This window comes from Lathamus discolor, chromosome 2 (genome assembly GCF_037157495.1).
Source record: "Lathamus discolor isolate bLatDis1 chromosome 2, bLatDis1.hap1, whole genome shotgun sequence".
Lineage (NCBI taxonomy): Eukaryota > Metazoa > Chordata > Aves > Psittaciformes > Psittacidae > Lathamus > Lathamus discolor.
The window spans coordinates 75,884,658-75,900,360 of record NC_088885.1 but is presented as its reverse complement, the minus strand read 5'-3'; the positions used below and the strand labels follow the sequence as shown (position 1 = coordinate 75,900,360).

The following is a 15,703-nucleotide window of genomic DNA, read 5'->3' as shown; positions in this document are numbered from 1 at the left end:
TTTTACATTACTTAACAGAATGTTTCCTGATGGTTGCCATACCCTACAATGAGATTACATTGGGAATAGGAAATGCTTTTAGGGATGTTGCCGCTGGGGGCTACCGAGTTGCACACTGTTTTCAAGAAAGGTTCATCGTGGAACTGCACTGCAACCCTGAGTGACGTTCGAATGACAAAAGCTGTTATCATAGGGAGCCTGAAGCGTTTATATCCCTACTCTTGCCCTTTATTTCACTGTTTCTACTTATTTTGCTTTCTGACGATATAATACACGTGGAAAAAAAACCATCCTGATTATCATATTTCTTTTGCTATTGCCTCATTACTGGTCTACTGGTAACTCTACCACTTTAGTTAACCATGTCTTGATATTACTTTGCCTGAGTGCTGTTGATCCTTGTTGGCTGAACTTAATTACAGGAGACATCTGGCACAATTAATTTTGAATTTGTGGTTTGGGAGTTCACTTACAAACACAGTTCTCTTTGACACTGGAATTGGGTCATCATGTTGTATCACCTTTTTGCCACATGAACAAAAATCTAACTGACTTGTACAGTAGATGGAGCTTCTTAAAGAAAAAACTTCAGGCAGGACCTTCTTTTCTGGATCGCAGCCTGCCTCCACTTTCCCTTCCTGTTGCATGGCAGAGGCACTTCTGTGTTCCCTCAACTCATGTTGAGGGATGGTGAAAGGCCCCTTCCTACATTTACTCACCAACAAAACATGGGTTGTCAGTAATGTCCCCCTGACTTTGCTGAGAAAAACTTGCTGTTGACAACATGCCAAGAACAAGGCAGACATACCTATTATGTGAAGAGGACTTCAGCCTCCTCTACCCAGTGTGAGTGTAGATTAGCTATTGAGAGCTAAGGAAGGACTCATAAGACAGAGAGAGGCAAGCACTTCACACACAGCTCTTTGACTCTTTTAGCTGTGGGTATCCAGCAAACTGAGACTTGTCCCTGTGTCTCACAAACCGCTGCCAGCTTCTTCGTGAAGCAACAGACACACAGAGATTACTGTGGTCCTTCTGGGCTTGTACTGCTTAGATAAATCCCCATTCTTTGCTTTGCAGACAATAAGCCCTAGCACATTACATAGCCAATATCTAAACAACCAGCAGTTCTGTACATTGCTCTGCTTAGAAGAGATTTACCATGTTCTGTTCTTAGTTTGTCCTTTTTTTTTTTTTTTTTTTGTTGTATCTATTTCTCCTTAGGCTGTAAACTTTCAAAGGTAAAGGGCCTGCTAGTTGTTTGCTACACTTCACAAGCGTGTGGACTAGCAGCACTGTGTAGTCATAGTCCTTCTGGGCTTTATACTTGGAAGCCTTATTTTGTGTAGAAATTAGTCTAAGATAGATCATTAAGTTGTCTTACTTCCCCTGTGGGCGTCTATTCCAGACCTAATCTGCTTTTTCAGATTTCAGGCAACTTTTGGATTAAATTCTGAACTTCTGTTTCAGGAGATTTGTGAGTGTACGCAGTTCGCCAATTGTACAAGCTTGGGTGCTGGGGAATTTTTAAACACTGTCTTCTCTGTTGAAAACACTGCATTGTCTCAGTCTTCAAAACATTATCATGCAACTCTTCAAAGTACTTTTTATGATTTTGAAATCTTTCAAGGATTTCAGTTAGAAATATTTGTCAGACATCATCTGCTACATTTATTTCCACAGCATAAAACAATTAAGCTTAAATACTTAAGTATAGAACACCAGTAAAATAAAGTGTGAACTGCTTGCTTAAGACTCAGAGCCCTGTATGCATTTCCTAATGAGTCTGTTTGTCCTGAAAAGAGAGAGATTTCTTAAAAAGAACAGCAAAAATACTAGGCCCACGGAGCAAATGTAACTGGAGTGTTTTGACAGAGTATCTTGGGTGCAGCACCACATCATTAAACTCAGCAAAATGGTGAAGGAAAGGTTTGCTACAATCTGTAGCCTGAAGTGAGCTCACCAACTAAACTGACTTCATGACAACAAAAGATCCTAGACTGATGAGAAAGTGTCCTCTTATAGAGGTCAGCATTCCTCTGCCTAAACAAGTCTTTCAGACTTGTGAAGGAAAAAATGTGTAAGCTTGACTTGCTTGGACACATCACACAATAGCATGTGACCATCAGCACTCTGAAACCTTTTGTGGATTATAAAATGATTAACTGACCATTCAAATTCTAGAAATGTTGAATTCGTAGCAGCAATCAGATCCTCAGGGAGGAGGCAGCAGAGTATGAAACCTGAATTCCAGCAACAGGGAGGTTGAAAGAATAATTAAAATTAGAAATAACTTGGAGCTACTAAAAGTTATATTTAAGGTTTGCAATATAGCAATAATACCTGTATTTATGTAGACGTGTGGGCTTGCACATGTGTCTAATTACAATGACATAATTTCCAAATAGAAAGACGGTTGCCAAAGAGTGTTCACCAGCTATTATTTTCAGAGTGAACTGTTTTTAAATATTCCCTAAGGACTTCTGGTCATAAATACTTCTAAAGAGTATGTGCTTAACTCATGCCAATCAATACTATAAAGCAACACTACAGCTAAGTTAGCAAAGTAGAGAACTCTTACTTATTGACTAAACCCTGATGATTCTTGTATCTAAGGCTTCAGTTCTGCAGCTTATATGGCAATAGAATTCCTAGTTTCAGAGGGTGTACATCCTGCTATTGTATTTTTATATAGAAGATTAAATATTTTACAGTATATATGCCTGTTGAGGAAACTCTTTTATCTTGGTGGGGGGGAAAGCCCATCCTCATATGACTTTTCTTTAACTTTACAGGAGACTACCATTCCCAGAACAAGGATCTCTTGGACATTTCAAAGGACTACACACAGGACCTACTTTCTTCACAAGGGACCTAAGATACTGTGGTTTGACTTTTAAGTCAGCCCTTGTAATACAGATGTGGACTTCAGGTAGAATGAGCAATGCAAAGAACTTGCTTGGACTTGGCATGTCCTTGTATTTTTGGGGACTGATGGACCTTACTACAACTGTGCTGTCAGGAAGTGCCAGGCCCCTCACTGAAGGGCAAGAAGACAACCTGTCAGACAAGTTACATCAGCGTATGAAGAGGAGCTGGGTGTGGAACCAGTTCTTTGTTCTGGAGGAGTACACAGGAACTGACCCTCTTTATGTTGGGAAGGTAAGACCTGCACTAGGAGGGTATCTGACAGAATGTATACATCTGAGTATCTGCAGACTGTGGTGAAATACAGGAAGTTGCCCTAAGTGCCTTTACCTTCTTCCTGGCAGTGAATTTATTTATTTAACTTCTGCTTCTAAGAGCTTTTTCCCAGTGTCACCTTCTTTTGGGAAGAATTTCTATTTCGGGGGCTGTCAATCTGTTTGCCTTTTTCAAAGAAAGAGATCTGCCACATCAGTCATCGTCTGTAGTTATGGTAGTGTTAGAAAATCTGCAGTGATCTTTCCAGGGACTCCAACAATGTCAAGGCAAAGCAAGGTTATATTGGCATGGGATTAGAAAAGAAAGGAAGAATTTGTGATCATGCTTCTGTTTGTGATCAAGTCAGCTGAAAGCTGAAATTCACAATCGAACTAAATAGCCAGTTTTCCCTGAAAATTGACATTTCATTTTTTATTTTCTAAAAGTCTGTAGGGTCAGAGTATCTTCTTGCTAAATGCGGCTTGACTGCAAGTTGATGCTGTGGACTACAGAGAAGTTGATTCAGATCTAGAAGGATAGACGGACAGTTCATTAAATCCAACCATGAAGGGTCATCTTATACCCCAATAACATACGCATCAGTACGGATACATGTCAAATGGATCTCTAAGCTCACCCCATCTTCTCGGCAGTCTTTTGCACTCACGTTTCTGTAGCTCCTTGAGGAAAAAAATGGTGGAAATCAAAGCAGTGATATCTGCCATCACAATCTGCCTCACTATAACCATCCTGTTTTTTTCTGTTTTCTGACTGCTTTTAAAGACTCTGAATTGTTTAAAGTATTGACCCTTATTCAAAGGTTTATGGTCAGCACCAAGGTGATAAATCTGGAAAAAGTGGGGAGGAGAAGATTTAGTGTAAAGTGTTTGAACAATACAATTAAGATTTTAGATGCCTAGAATATCAGATACCACTATGATGGGTGCAGACTATATATAGGTAGATATAAAAAATTAAGAACTAAGAAATGATGTCGGAAAACTATTCCTTTCGTTGCTTACTTTTGTATGATCAAGGCCTCTTGTTTTCGTCCTAGCTATCCATTTGCAGCAAAAACAAACAAAAAACAAGAATCACATATCCAGAGGCCCTTTTTGGGCTTGTATTTATCATTCTGCAGCCCCATAGAGCTAAACTGTGCCTTCAGTCACTCCAGTATAAATCAAAATGAATCCACAGGCTTCAAAAGACCTCCTCCTCATTTATCCCTGTGTGACTGACAGCATGATGTTCTCTCCTTCCTCCCACAGCAACGGCATTCCTACTGATTGCCACCAAATGAGACCTCATTAGTCTTCATTCATCTCTGCATCTAGCATTTCAGCTCTTGATATCTCTATTGATTAAAGAAATTAATATTTGTTTTCATGCAATTCCCAGCTTTGGGACAAGGGCCAGACATATTATTTCACATGCTCAGTTTCATCTGAAATGACTCCAGACTTGCACTGTGAGCTGAATTTTAGCTAAAACAAGTCCTGGAAGAGATTGACTCATCGCTGGTTGATACTTGCTTTTGTCATTAGGAGCACAAAACCGGCACGGTCGGCAGTGCTCTTGAACTCACTGCTGCTCAGCTCTGCTGAACAGGGGGGAAGCAGAGACAGCTCTTCATGGTCTGTGCCCACCATACAAAGGCCCAAGCTGCCATCAGTGAACTCTCTCCAGGAATGCCAAAGCCACAGCTCTGTTAGCACAGGGTGTGAAAGGGCTAACTAGCTCCCACGGTTAACAGGGCCGTTTAACCCCATACACTGTTGAGCTGACTGGGCTGACCAGACAACAGCGAACTCTATTGCCAGAGTGGGCCTCTGGGGGGCAAACATTTCATCTTCTCCCACCCCTGACCTGGGCGCAGAGCAGGCAGCTGAGCGGTGGGATGAATGCAGTGGGGGCTTCCATGATGGAAAATCTTACCCTTGTCTCACACAGCCAAAGGCACTGGCTCTCAGGAGACTCTAAAGCCTACCACAACTTGTCACCCTGCCTGCACACGTGCTGCCTGTGTCTTAGGGATCCTTAGGAAAGGGAATAGTCTGTGGGCTGAATTAATTGTTCTGGCAGGCCAGAAATTTTTCAGTCTGAGTCACCTCGGGCTTGTGCAGGGCTGAGAGGAGGTGTGGAAGAACTTCCAGCCGACTGCTTGCTGCTAGCACCAGCGCTCCAAATAGCTCTGAGCCCCACGCCTGGACAGGCAGAGCATCTGCTGATTGACACCACCCACAACACCCTGAAACACCCTGCTAGCAAGGCCTTTCTTTTATCCATCTGCCCACTCCACACCCATGTCAGAAGGAGGAATGCCCAGCATAAATCCAGTTGTATCTACTTTATATTCTGAAGGATTCCCGTAAGAGAGGGACTCCTCCAATGCTCTTCTACAGCTGTTTCTGGCTAGCTATGTACGACCGGAGCAACCCAGAAAGCACCTTGACTTGAAACATAGGTGCAGGCCTGCCTAATATGATTTTCAAGGCTGCTACGAAAAATGTACTTTCTTATGTAACTGTAAGGCAAAAGGTGTAAAGTACCTTATGGACAGGGACATTAAAAGAAACATCCTGAGGTGAAGTTGTTATAATTTTTGCTTTTCTGTAGTGTTCATGATACTAATTTAAAGTATTTCAGCTTCTGAGGTTTCCTGGTCCTGTCAGATAAATACAAGGCTTCAACTTCCCTAGAGGTAGCCATTATTGGCTAATAGAACAAACTACAGAAACCAAAGCCCCCACATTTGCTACAGCAGCTATTTTCCACATTCATCCAGCAGCCTAAACTGTGTCAGTAATTGAACTGGAGACAGACTTCACCACTTTGCCGTGTTGGAGACTCCCTAACCCTGTTTCAAAGCATTTGAACCATAGCAGATGAATGAGTGAACAAAATGCTTCCTTTCTACAGACTATCACTGCAGATCAAACAAACTTACTCATGCATCCTCACTACCTCCCTGGAGGTAGAGAAAGGAAAACACATCAAGGATGGAGTCACAGCCTGGTTAGCAGAGCTGTGTGAGTCCTCCCCTGAGCTGCCCTCCTCAGCACCACTCTATCTGCTTTTTTGCCAGGAAATGCGTTGTTTAAATTCAGATATAACCTCCTTAATCTTTTGTACCATCCTCATCGAAAGAAGCAATCCAGGCTGGCACAGTTAACAGTTTCTCAGGAGTTATTTGCTTTATTCCTCCCATAGTCCATTCCTTAATATGGAGGAGAAAGTACAAATGAATTCCTTCTGTGTCAGCCACATGGCACCACAAATTATTGCACCACCTGTAAAACAGAGCAAACTTAAACCTGGATCACCTTTCCAAAGTACTGACTTCTATGTACAATCTGAACCGCAGGATCCTGATACTGGGTTTGGTGTGAGCAATGGTGTAAGCTTCAGTCCCTTCAGACACCAAATTCTTTCAGATTTATTGCAGTCTGGCAGTATTATGGCTTTTATGCTCTTTTTTGCTGTGTCTAGGGAAAGCAGGTTGTACAAGAAGCTGCAAAAGTGCTGCTAGCATTTCTTGCTGCTTAGTTTTGGTTGAGACCCAATGTTTGTAACAAATCAGTTAGACAGAGATCTTCTTGTACTCCCAAATTCTTATTAGCGTGCCATGTTTGTTCGTTTTTGCTCCCTACACAACTGCATTCATTCCAAACAGGCTTTGGACCAAAGGTGCAATTTAACCTATGGGGTTAATTCAGTATCTTCTTCTAAGTCTTTTAAACTTTCCTGAGCACCTTCTATTTTAAAAGGTTCACCCTTTTCCTTTTTCTTTTTTCCTTTTCCTTTTTCTTTTTATTTTTTCTTTTTATTTTTCTTTTTACGTTTATTTTTATTTTCCTTTTTTTGTTCTTTTTATTTTTATTTTGCTTTTTATTTTTAGTTTTATTTCAATTTCCTTTTTCTCTCTGAAAGACTGCTGTCTCTCAGATGCAGTAGTCGCTGAAGAGATCATTGATGAAGCAATGAAATGAAGTATCAATGACCTGATATGGCAGGTGTCACAGTCTTCTGGTCTGCTGCTATTAGCAATGCTTAGGTCAGATAAGCCAATTTGTCCCCTATTAAACTTTTTCATATGTGGTAAGTTACAGTACAGTTTTCAGTGTGTTTTTAAATACCTCAGAGATGAGATTTCTTCGTTCTTTATTGAGAGAATAGTTTGTAATCAAACGCGTTAAGTTTGACTTCTGCTTTTTCACAAGAATTATCCATTTATATTTGGAGTCTTTCTTTCAAATCCTACCAATACTGTGTTCATATAATCAGTTTGTTATTCCAAGATTTTCCTCTCCAGTACAAATATTTGCTTATGTATATATGTATATGCATTATATATGCATTTTAAAATGTGCCTAACTGAATCCAGCCCACTTTGATCACTTTTTTCCTATAATTTATCTATTCTTTATTCATCTCTCAAAATTATAATCACACAATATTCACACCTGAACCATTCTTGAATATCCCATTTTGATTATTGCATCAGAAATCTATCGTGTTCCTGTATTTTGGAAATTAACCAATCCCGTCTCTGGACACAGGTCTTTATGTTCTATTCCTTAAAAGCATGGAAGTATGCGCATACTGTTAAGAATCTTCCTAGTGTGAGTGAAGTAAATAGAGTGATTTTTTTGTCTTTTGATGTAGTATTCCATTATTTCATGGGAACTGGGTGTTTAACAGAATGGTAGTCCCCAGGATGATTTCTTTCTCTGTTTTAGACGATAATTAGCACTGCATTTACTTCTCGCTTGTTCTGTTGCATTCACAGCTAATTATGGCTGCTCAGGACTAATCAGCAGTCATGCAATAAATCCATTTATTAATTCTCTAGAAAATCTGGGATGCCTCTAATCTCTATGGCCTGCCATGGTCACAATCAAATGTTCCTCATTTACTTTACATACTGCCCACTCTTTCCTGAATATTTAAGGATCAATCCTAATTTTTCATGGTGGAAAAACAATAAAAGATTTCTGAATCATGACAGTTACTGAGTAGCTCTCCCATCCTGCTTTCCCCTTGATCCCGAACAGATTTGCTTTATGTCCCAGCATTATGCTACCCCTGACTCCTCTTAATGAACAGACTGCAGCTTTGCTGACCTCACCTTATCCCAAAGCCTGGCAGTGAAGCCTTCTCCATGGCCATTGCAACCAGGCAAAAGATAATTACTGTGCTGAGTGAGATCTCAAAAAGGTACAGAGCCTGTTCCTTTTTGGGTGTTTCTGCCCTTTCTTCTGGCACAGCTGTGAGGCCAGAAATAGAAAGGAGAGGGGTTTTAATTGCAACTCTGTGATACAGACTTTACTGAGTATTTGCCTCTTTCAGCAAAACAAGTTCATTAAAACCAGATTGTGAGCCCCAACAGTGAGTCCAAAATGCTCAGGATGCTCATGTGCTTGGTGTTTCTCAGCAGCTGCTTGCCCAGCTCATAGAAACTGAATCCTGTTCCTTTCTGCAGCTCCACTCTGACATGGACAGGGGAGACGGTTCAATCAAGTACATCCTCTCAGGAGAGGGAGCTGGCATTGTATTTACAATTGATGATACAACAGGGGACATTCATGCCATTCAACGACTGGACCGGGAAGAAAGGTCACAGTACACCCTCAGAGCACAGGCTCTGGACAGACGAACAGGCCGGCCGATGGAACCAGAGTCAGAGTTCATCATCAAAATCCAAGACATCAATGACAATGAACCCAAGTTCCTGGATGGACCTTATGTAGCCTCTGTTCCAGAAATGTCACCTGTGGGTAAGGCAGATTTTATGGAGTCTCTTCCCCTATAAGCAAATTGGAGATGATCACGAAAACATAAATTCTCTGACTCCTTGGACTAAGCCTTTGCCTCTTGTGCCAGAGCTGCAGGACAGGAGAGGTTTCCCTGGGGTGCCTGGCTGCCACAGAAGAGGGATAGCAGGTTTACACCACATTCAACTGGGCCCCTCTGAAAGAAAACATGCCAAGGGAAGCCAGCCAGCTGAAAAAAGGTGTATTTTGAACATGCCATCCTCAGGCAACTTGCAGTAACATACTGCCCCTTCTCTCCTTCCATCAGACGGTAGCAACACTAATGACCATCAGATGATAGCAACACTAATGACCATCAGATGATAGCAACACTAATGACCATTAGACAACCATTATGACCCAGAAAAATAACACGGTTTTAGGAACCTATTCTAGTTCATACTGAGAGCTGAAGTACTGCCCAGGAGACGTGACAACAATTATTAGGAGCTTTGTGCCTTCTGATCTCTGTAAGCCTGCGCTAAAGTCAGTTCAGTGGATCCCAAGATTCTGGTACCATTTGCTCTCCACTGTTAGAGAATGAGATCATGTCAAAGACAGTCCTGTTACTGTAGTGCAGAAGACAAACAGCACCCTTCCTACCTACCCAAGAGAAACCATTTACATGTAATGGATCCAATATTCCCATAAAGCATTATTTTTCTGACTCCTTTCTTTCAGAGTGGCTCATTGCTTTTTAGCTGTGACGTCATTCAGATTTATTTTCAAGTGTGTATCTAGTAGCACTGGATTTGTTTCTAACATAGAACATTAAGTAGAAGGCTAGGTACATTCATAAAGGCATTGTCTGACATTTTAAGGAGTCAAAACTCACATATATTTCAAACAGTTATGCCTTACCTTCTCCTTTTTAATGAGAAATTAATTCATCTGCAAGCCATTAATGGCTTTATAGGAAGCAGACCTTGAAAACCAGTTGAAGAAGTCTATGTGCATCTGTGCAGGTTCCAAAGGGCACTTAAGCACGTTATAATCTCAAGGTCACGCAATGTAAACTGCAGTCCTAGAGAGATAATCTCAGATACACATCCCTTCACACTCACTATTTGTGTACAAATGGTTTCCATCCCTTACTCAACATACAGCGTTCACAGGCCTGCTACAGCAGTTCATGATTAATTTCAACAAAGCTAGATCTTACTTGAGCTGCCTTTAAAAATATTTAAAATCAAGAAAAAAGGAAAAAGAAGCAAGCAGTATATTACTACCAGCCCTCTGCAACCCATAACAAAGTACTGTTATATCGGCAATTCTGTAACTGTAGTCTGCAGAGTACTAGCTTTTTTATATCTTCTTATAGATGCAAGATGAATTTATGCCTGTTAATTCCTTTAATGGTAATGATTTAAAAGTAGGGGCAATAACAATAAACACTAGGAGCATCAAATGAAAAAGTTTGTTGTGGTAAAGCTTTTGTTAGGCACTTCATTTTGAACCGTACTTTTCATGCCAGCTCTTTATCCCACAAAGTCTTACCTGATGGATTTTTTTTTGTCAGGCACCTCTGTAATCCAGGTGACAGCAACAGATGCTGATGACCCAACCTATGGGAACAGTGCAAGAGTAGTGTACAGTATTCTCCAAGGACAACCATATTTCTCTGTGGACTCTCGGACAGGTATGTTATTTCATCAAGGAATGAGGCAGTGTGAAAACAAAAGAAAAAGTTTCAAGCAGAAAGTAAAGGCAGTGCGTTGTAACTGTGGTCAGAGAAATGTATTTCTATGGCTCAGAGTCAAGATAGAGCAGTACTGTGTGAGGGCTAAAGCGAGGCTGTGGTAATGAGCTCCAGAATGATGTCCTTTTCACAGTGATGTAGTCATCTGAATGACTGTATTCTGCAGCTCATGAGCTGGATGGGTTGGGTCCTGTAAATGTTCTTGTTGGCATCCATCATTGCAACAATATCTTCAGCAGATCTAGATGGTAACAAGGCTTAGAGGAAAAAAAGTAATCTATGAACCAACCAGGACTGGAAAGTGCAACTTAAAGGACTCAGTTATCTGGCATAGTTTTACCTAAGGGTGTTCTTGTTAATAACCTTAAATTTATCTATAGGATACCCTAGCTGCTTTGCTTTCTCTCTCTCATTTTCTGTGTATGTCCAAGGTTCATATCCAAAAGAGGAATCTGACAGGTTTTGACAGTTTCTAAAGGGCATCTGTAGTGCTAAGGTCAGAAACTCATGAGACGATAGTCACTGCTGAGCCCCAGGGGACAACGCAGAAAAACACTGCATAATCTACTTCTGAAAGTTAGCAGTTTAGGGAGTAGGTGCTCTAGCCAAAGACAAATTTGTATGTGGCATGCTATTTTCTCAGCTCTTTACAATATAAATAAAACAGTAATGTCCATTTTGTCTTCAGGTTACCAACCACAGATAATCATAGGTTTGCTGGGTATTGAATGATTTCTAAGAAAGCAAAGAAGCAATATTCAGGGTCAGACCTGCTACAGATTAAACAGGTAGAGTGCAACTTAGAACGAAGATAGGCTCTTAATTACAAAATCGTGTTCTTGATTGGTGTTTAACCCCGAAAAGTTCTTTTTCTCCACTTATTAATTTCCCAGTCACTTAGACCTGCATCTCTGCATATGTTCAGAGCTGCCTCAGCCTTCACAAATGGACAACAAGGCATCCTTTTAGACAGCGTGCAGTTGTGAGCCAGAAGAGATTTCCCCACCACAACTGCAGTACTCTCACCAGCTTCCCCACAGCAAACCACCCACAGGATTTGTTAACCAAAAAAATGCAATTGCAGCTCTCAAATTCTTCTAAAATGGAACTAAATTATAGACAATCACCAGCTCCTTTATATTGATGCATAGTGATTAAAGCACCCAACAGTGGACAACATATTTCAATATACTTCTCTGCTAGAAGAATTTGGTGTCCTTATCCTTCACCTCCCGACACAATCTCTTGATTCCAGGAGCATGCCTGTTCTGCCACTGGCCTCACAGGTGCTCAACAAATGTACATGTGAAGGCACAACTTCAAAGGAAAGCTGAGAGCCTCTTCCTCCTTTTTTTCAGGGTACTTTTGACCATGATCATAATCCCCTAGAAGGTGAAACCCAAGGATTTAAATCCCCTTAGGCACAGCATGCAAAAACCCCTGAGTATCCAACTTGCCAAGAAACCAGCTGGCTGTTGCAAAAAAAAGAACGGACATCACCTTAGCTCTGCTCTTTACTACTTTTTTTAAGAGAGAAAAGCGCACTCAGTTTGATTAAAACAATGGTATCAGCACCTTTTACTTTGGAAAATCTGCGGATCTGATCCTTTCCATAGCCCTAAGGAAAGTTTTAAGGTTCACCACCATCCCCAGCATTTCCTTGCTGACCAGTTGTGTGCAGCAGCATCATAAGCTTCCTGCTCAGCACTGCTGCTCCTCTGGGTCCCATTTTGAGGAGCATGAACCCCAGCCTGGCTCTGAGTCCTGGTGTCCTGGACTGGCCCTTCTGCAGGGACCAGAGGGCCCCAAACATGGGGGAGCCTGGCTTTCAGGCACAGATGTCTTTTTTCATGTATCTAGCCTGTTCTGTATTAAGGACAAGCCAAGAGTGGAAATACCCTAAAAAGTATTCATATATGGAGAAAATATTTTCCAAAATTATAACCATTTTCATATCTTATTTATATCCATGGGAAGTATTCAGTACTGGTCACTATTTCTTCCCTCTTGCATACAGCGATAATTGCCAATGCAATATCTTTTTACTGCATTTTTATTAAACCCATACATTGTCTTCCTGCTAAAAATAAACACTAAATGCAGATCACTCAAGTTAATAGTGTCCTGACATGCAAGTACTGCCTGTTGAGCCATGCAGCTGGGATGGTGCCCAGGGCTGACACATATTTGCCCCCACATAGAAGGCCACCCCAAATGTGTCATGACCTATGTCTAGCAAGGGTCAGAAGTGCCACGGAAAGTGTCCCCTGGCAGTGCATGCCCTGGGCTGCATCACCAGCCATTGCTGCTGTCCTGCTCAGGGACCCTGGTGTGGCCAAGCAGTAGTGCTGGGTAGCTGTGCTGTGAACGAGAAAGCCACCAGTGTGCTGTGGGCAAGTAGTTGCTGAGATGATATGGGTCACACTGGGAGGACTGGAGGTTTGACACCTCTGCAATGTAGACCTGTGCGCCTCCATCCTGGCAGACAGCCGTGGGGATGAGCAGAGTTCAGTGGGGGCAGCCGGGTGAGAGGGAAAGGAGTGCTAACACTAGCAGATCTGATGCCCGAGGAAAACCAAAGAGCAGCACCCAAACCCGATGCAGACCCCCGACAAGCCCAGCATGGGTGGCAGGAGGAGGCCGGGCGGGTGCAGCAGCCGAAGCCCCAGGGGCGAGCAGCAGCGTGGAACCCCCGAGGCAAGAGCCGCTCTGCTGTCTCAGAGCACCGACCGCGCCGCTGCCCGGGCCGGCTCCCCGCAGCCTCCGAGAGAGAAGTGCTGCTGCCACCTCATGTCCTCTTGCAGTAGTGTTACCCCGAAGGACACGGAGGCTCTGCAGGTGGGGGAAGCGGGGTCACCACCCCCGCCCGGCCCAAAACAGGGGCAGCTCCCCAGATTGTACTCTCGTAACCCACAGCGCGGGTCCCCAAGGTCCCGATCAAAGCCTGTGGGCATATGCCAGTTTGCCTCCAGGATTGCATGTGCAGGGACGGTGGAACACTCACCTTGACCAATTTGTTAACTAATCCCATCACTTCCACTTCTGTGTGGACACAGTTATCTCCAAGCAGCACAGCACACACTACTCCTGAAAAGCTTTTCCAGCTCTCTTGGAAGGCAACTTTTGAATTTTGAGCAGACAGCCTGCCCCAGAGCTGATGCATTTTAACTGGGCCTCTTTAAAATTCACACCTTCTGTTAACCTAGATTTAATTTGGGTGAGTTTTACTCTGCCAGGAAAGGTGAGAGTGAATGCAGAGCCTGGTCTCATTCTTGACATAGGGGATAGAATGCAGGAGCAAAAGCACTCTACCTTGTTTGTGTACTCTTTAACCGCTATTTCTTTTGTTCCCAAAACCTCTTTCCCCCTCAATCTCAGGCTTAATTAGAACAGCTCTAATGAACATGGACAGAGAAGCAAAAGAATATTATGAAGTGATTATCCAGGCCAAGGATATGGGTGGACAGCTGGGAGGATTAGCTGGAACAACCACAGTCAATATCACCCTCTCTGATGTCAATGACAACCCACCCAGATTTCCACAGAGTGAGTACCCACTGCACTAGGATGGACAAAAAGGGGTGGGTGAGTTGTCTGGTTGCTGTTTGCTGTCATTGCAGACATTTTCAAACTCTGGGTAGTCACTATTAGAGATGGGCAGAATTTCAATTGATGAAGGAACTTTCCTTCAGAAAAAATGTCAAAATGGATCGTTCACCACTTTGTCTTTCAGAAGAGGTTTCTGACCTCCAAAATCAACAAAAAATGCACTTGTTTAAAAAAGAGGGGGAAATTAATTTAGAGAAAAAGGAAAGAAGGATGTCTTTAATGTTCCTAGAATGCTTATGGCCATTGTTTTTGGCTGCTAATTGCTGCCCTGACTCTCACTTCATCCCGCCTCCAAAAGGATGTCTGTCGAATCAGTGACATGTGGCAGTGCTGGAAGCTGAAAAATAATTCATTCACCACTCCAGCCAGGTCACTGCAGGGGAGCGTCTGGTAGCTGTGCTGCCAGTGTACAGTGTTGTCATACAGGCTGCTCTCCAGAAAAGGTTCATCTAAACCTTAGCAATATACAGTTAAACCCTAAGACATGCAACAGCCACAGTTAATGGAATGCAAAAGCAGGCAACTCCACTCATCAGAAATATTACTTTGTATTTACAAAAGTGATCCTCAAATCAAGATTTGCAATATTTTGTTCTTTCTTCTTAATCTGTTTAGATCAAATTTATCTACATGATTCTACATTATTGCTAAAACTTGAAAGAAACTTTTCAAGTTTGATTGAACTCAGTCTTTCAAGGGATATACTTTTATTAAAAAAAATAAAAATTCTGATTCTTTAGTGGCATAGATCCGTCTCAAGCCATTTTGGTTTTACCATTTTTTCACACCCAGCTGAGAAATAAAACCTCCTGCAGCTCTTTTTGTTGCTATTCTCCGTCTGTTTCTGCATGCTGCACCGCTAAATCAAAGCATTACACTAAGATTAGCAAGAAACCTCAAGTTCTGCTTTTCTGTCAGAGCAACTTGTTGAACGCACCATTTTCAATCCTGTTTTGAAAGTGGCATGAATTGTAACTGATATCAAACTCTTGATTAAGAAAATTAAGAATAGATTAAACCCCATCCTAGGTGTTCGCCTGCTTTATAAAGCTCAATAATTGGTGGAGCCAACTGAGAGAGTGCAGCAAGGAAGGTTTGAACATAAATATGATGGCAGAGAAGTATTTTAGGCTCAACATCTATATTTTTAAGCATACTTTCAAAATAGAAGCTCTCTCTTTCCCCAGGCTTGCTGATCAGCGAATTAGTGATGCACCAAATGTGCTCAAGACAGGGTTTGTAGGGAGAGGTAGTATATTTTAATAGAATAACTAGTAAATTTGGAAGAAACAGGCAAGCTTCTGAGCTCTCAAAGCCTTGTTCAGGGTTGAAAAGAAGTTTGTACTGACTTGAGAAAGGATTTGTGGTGCTCAAAACCTATGTGTTTATACCCTGT

At 42.0% G+C, this 15,703-nt stretch overlaps 1 protein-coding gene across 4 annotated transcripts in view; it reads left to right on the top strand.

The window, feature by feature from the left end:
* Positions 1 to 2,919: 2,919 nt before the first annotated feature.
* CDH20 (cadherin 20) overlaps positions 2,920 to 15,703 on the top strand; it is a 34,878-nt gene continuing 22,094 nt past the window's right edge. For 2 of the 4 annotated variants that reach the window (XM_065667530.1, XM_065667529.1), the window contains exons 1-4: positions 3,047 to 3,162; positions 8,669 to 8,963; positions 10,519 to 10,638; positions 14,077 to 14,244. In XM_065667530.1, the coding sequence (XP_065523602.1) occupies positions 3,085 to 3,162; positions 8,669 to 8,963; positions 10,519 to 10,638; positions 14,077 to 14,244 (661 nt within the window). In that variant the 5' untranslated portion in view covers positions 3,047 to 3,084. Of the gene's footprint in view, positions 3,163 to 8,668; positions 8,964 to 10,518; positions 10,639 to 14,076; positions 14,245 to 15,703 lie in introns of all 4 variants that reach the window. The other 2 variants (XM_065667528.1, XM_065667531.1) reach the window with 2 other exon arrangements.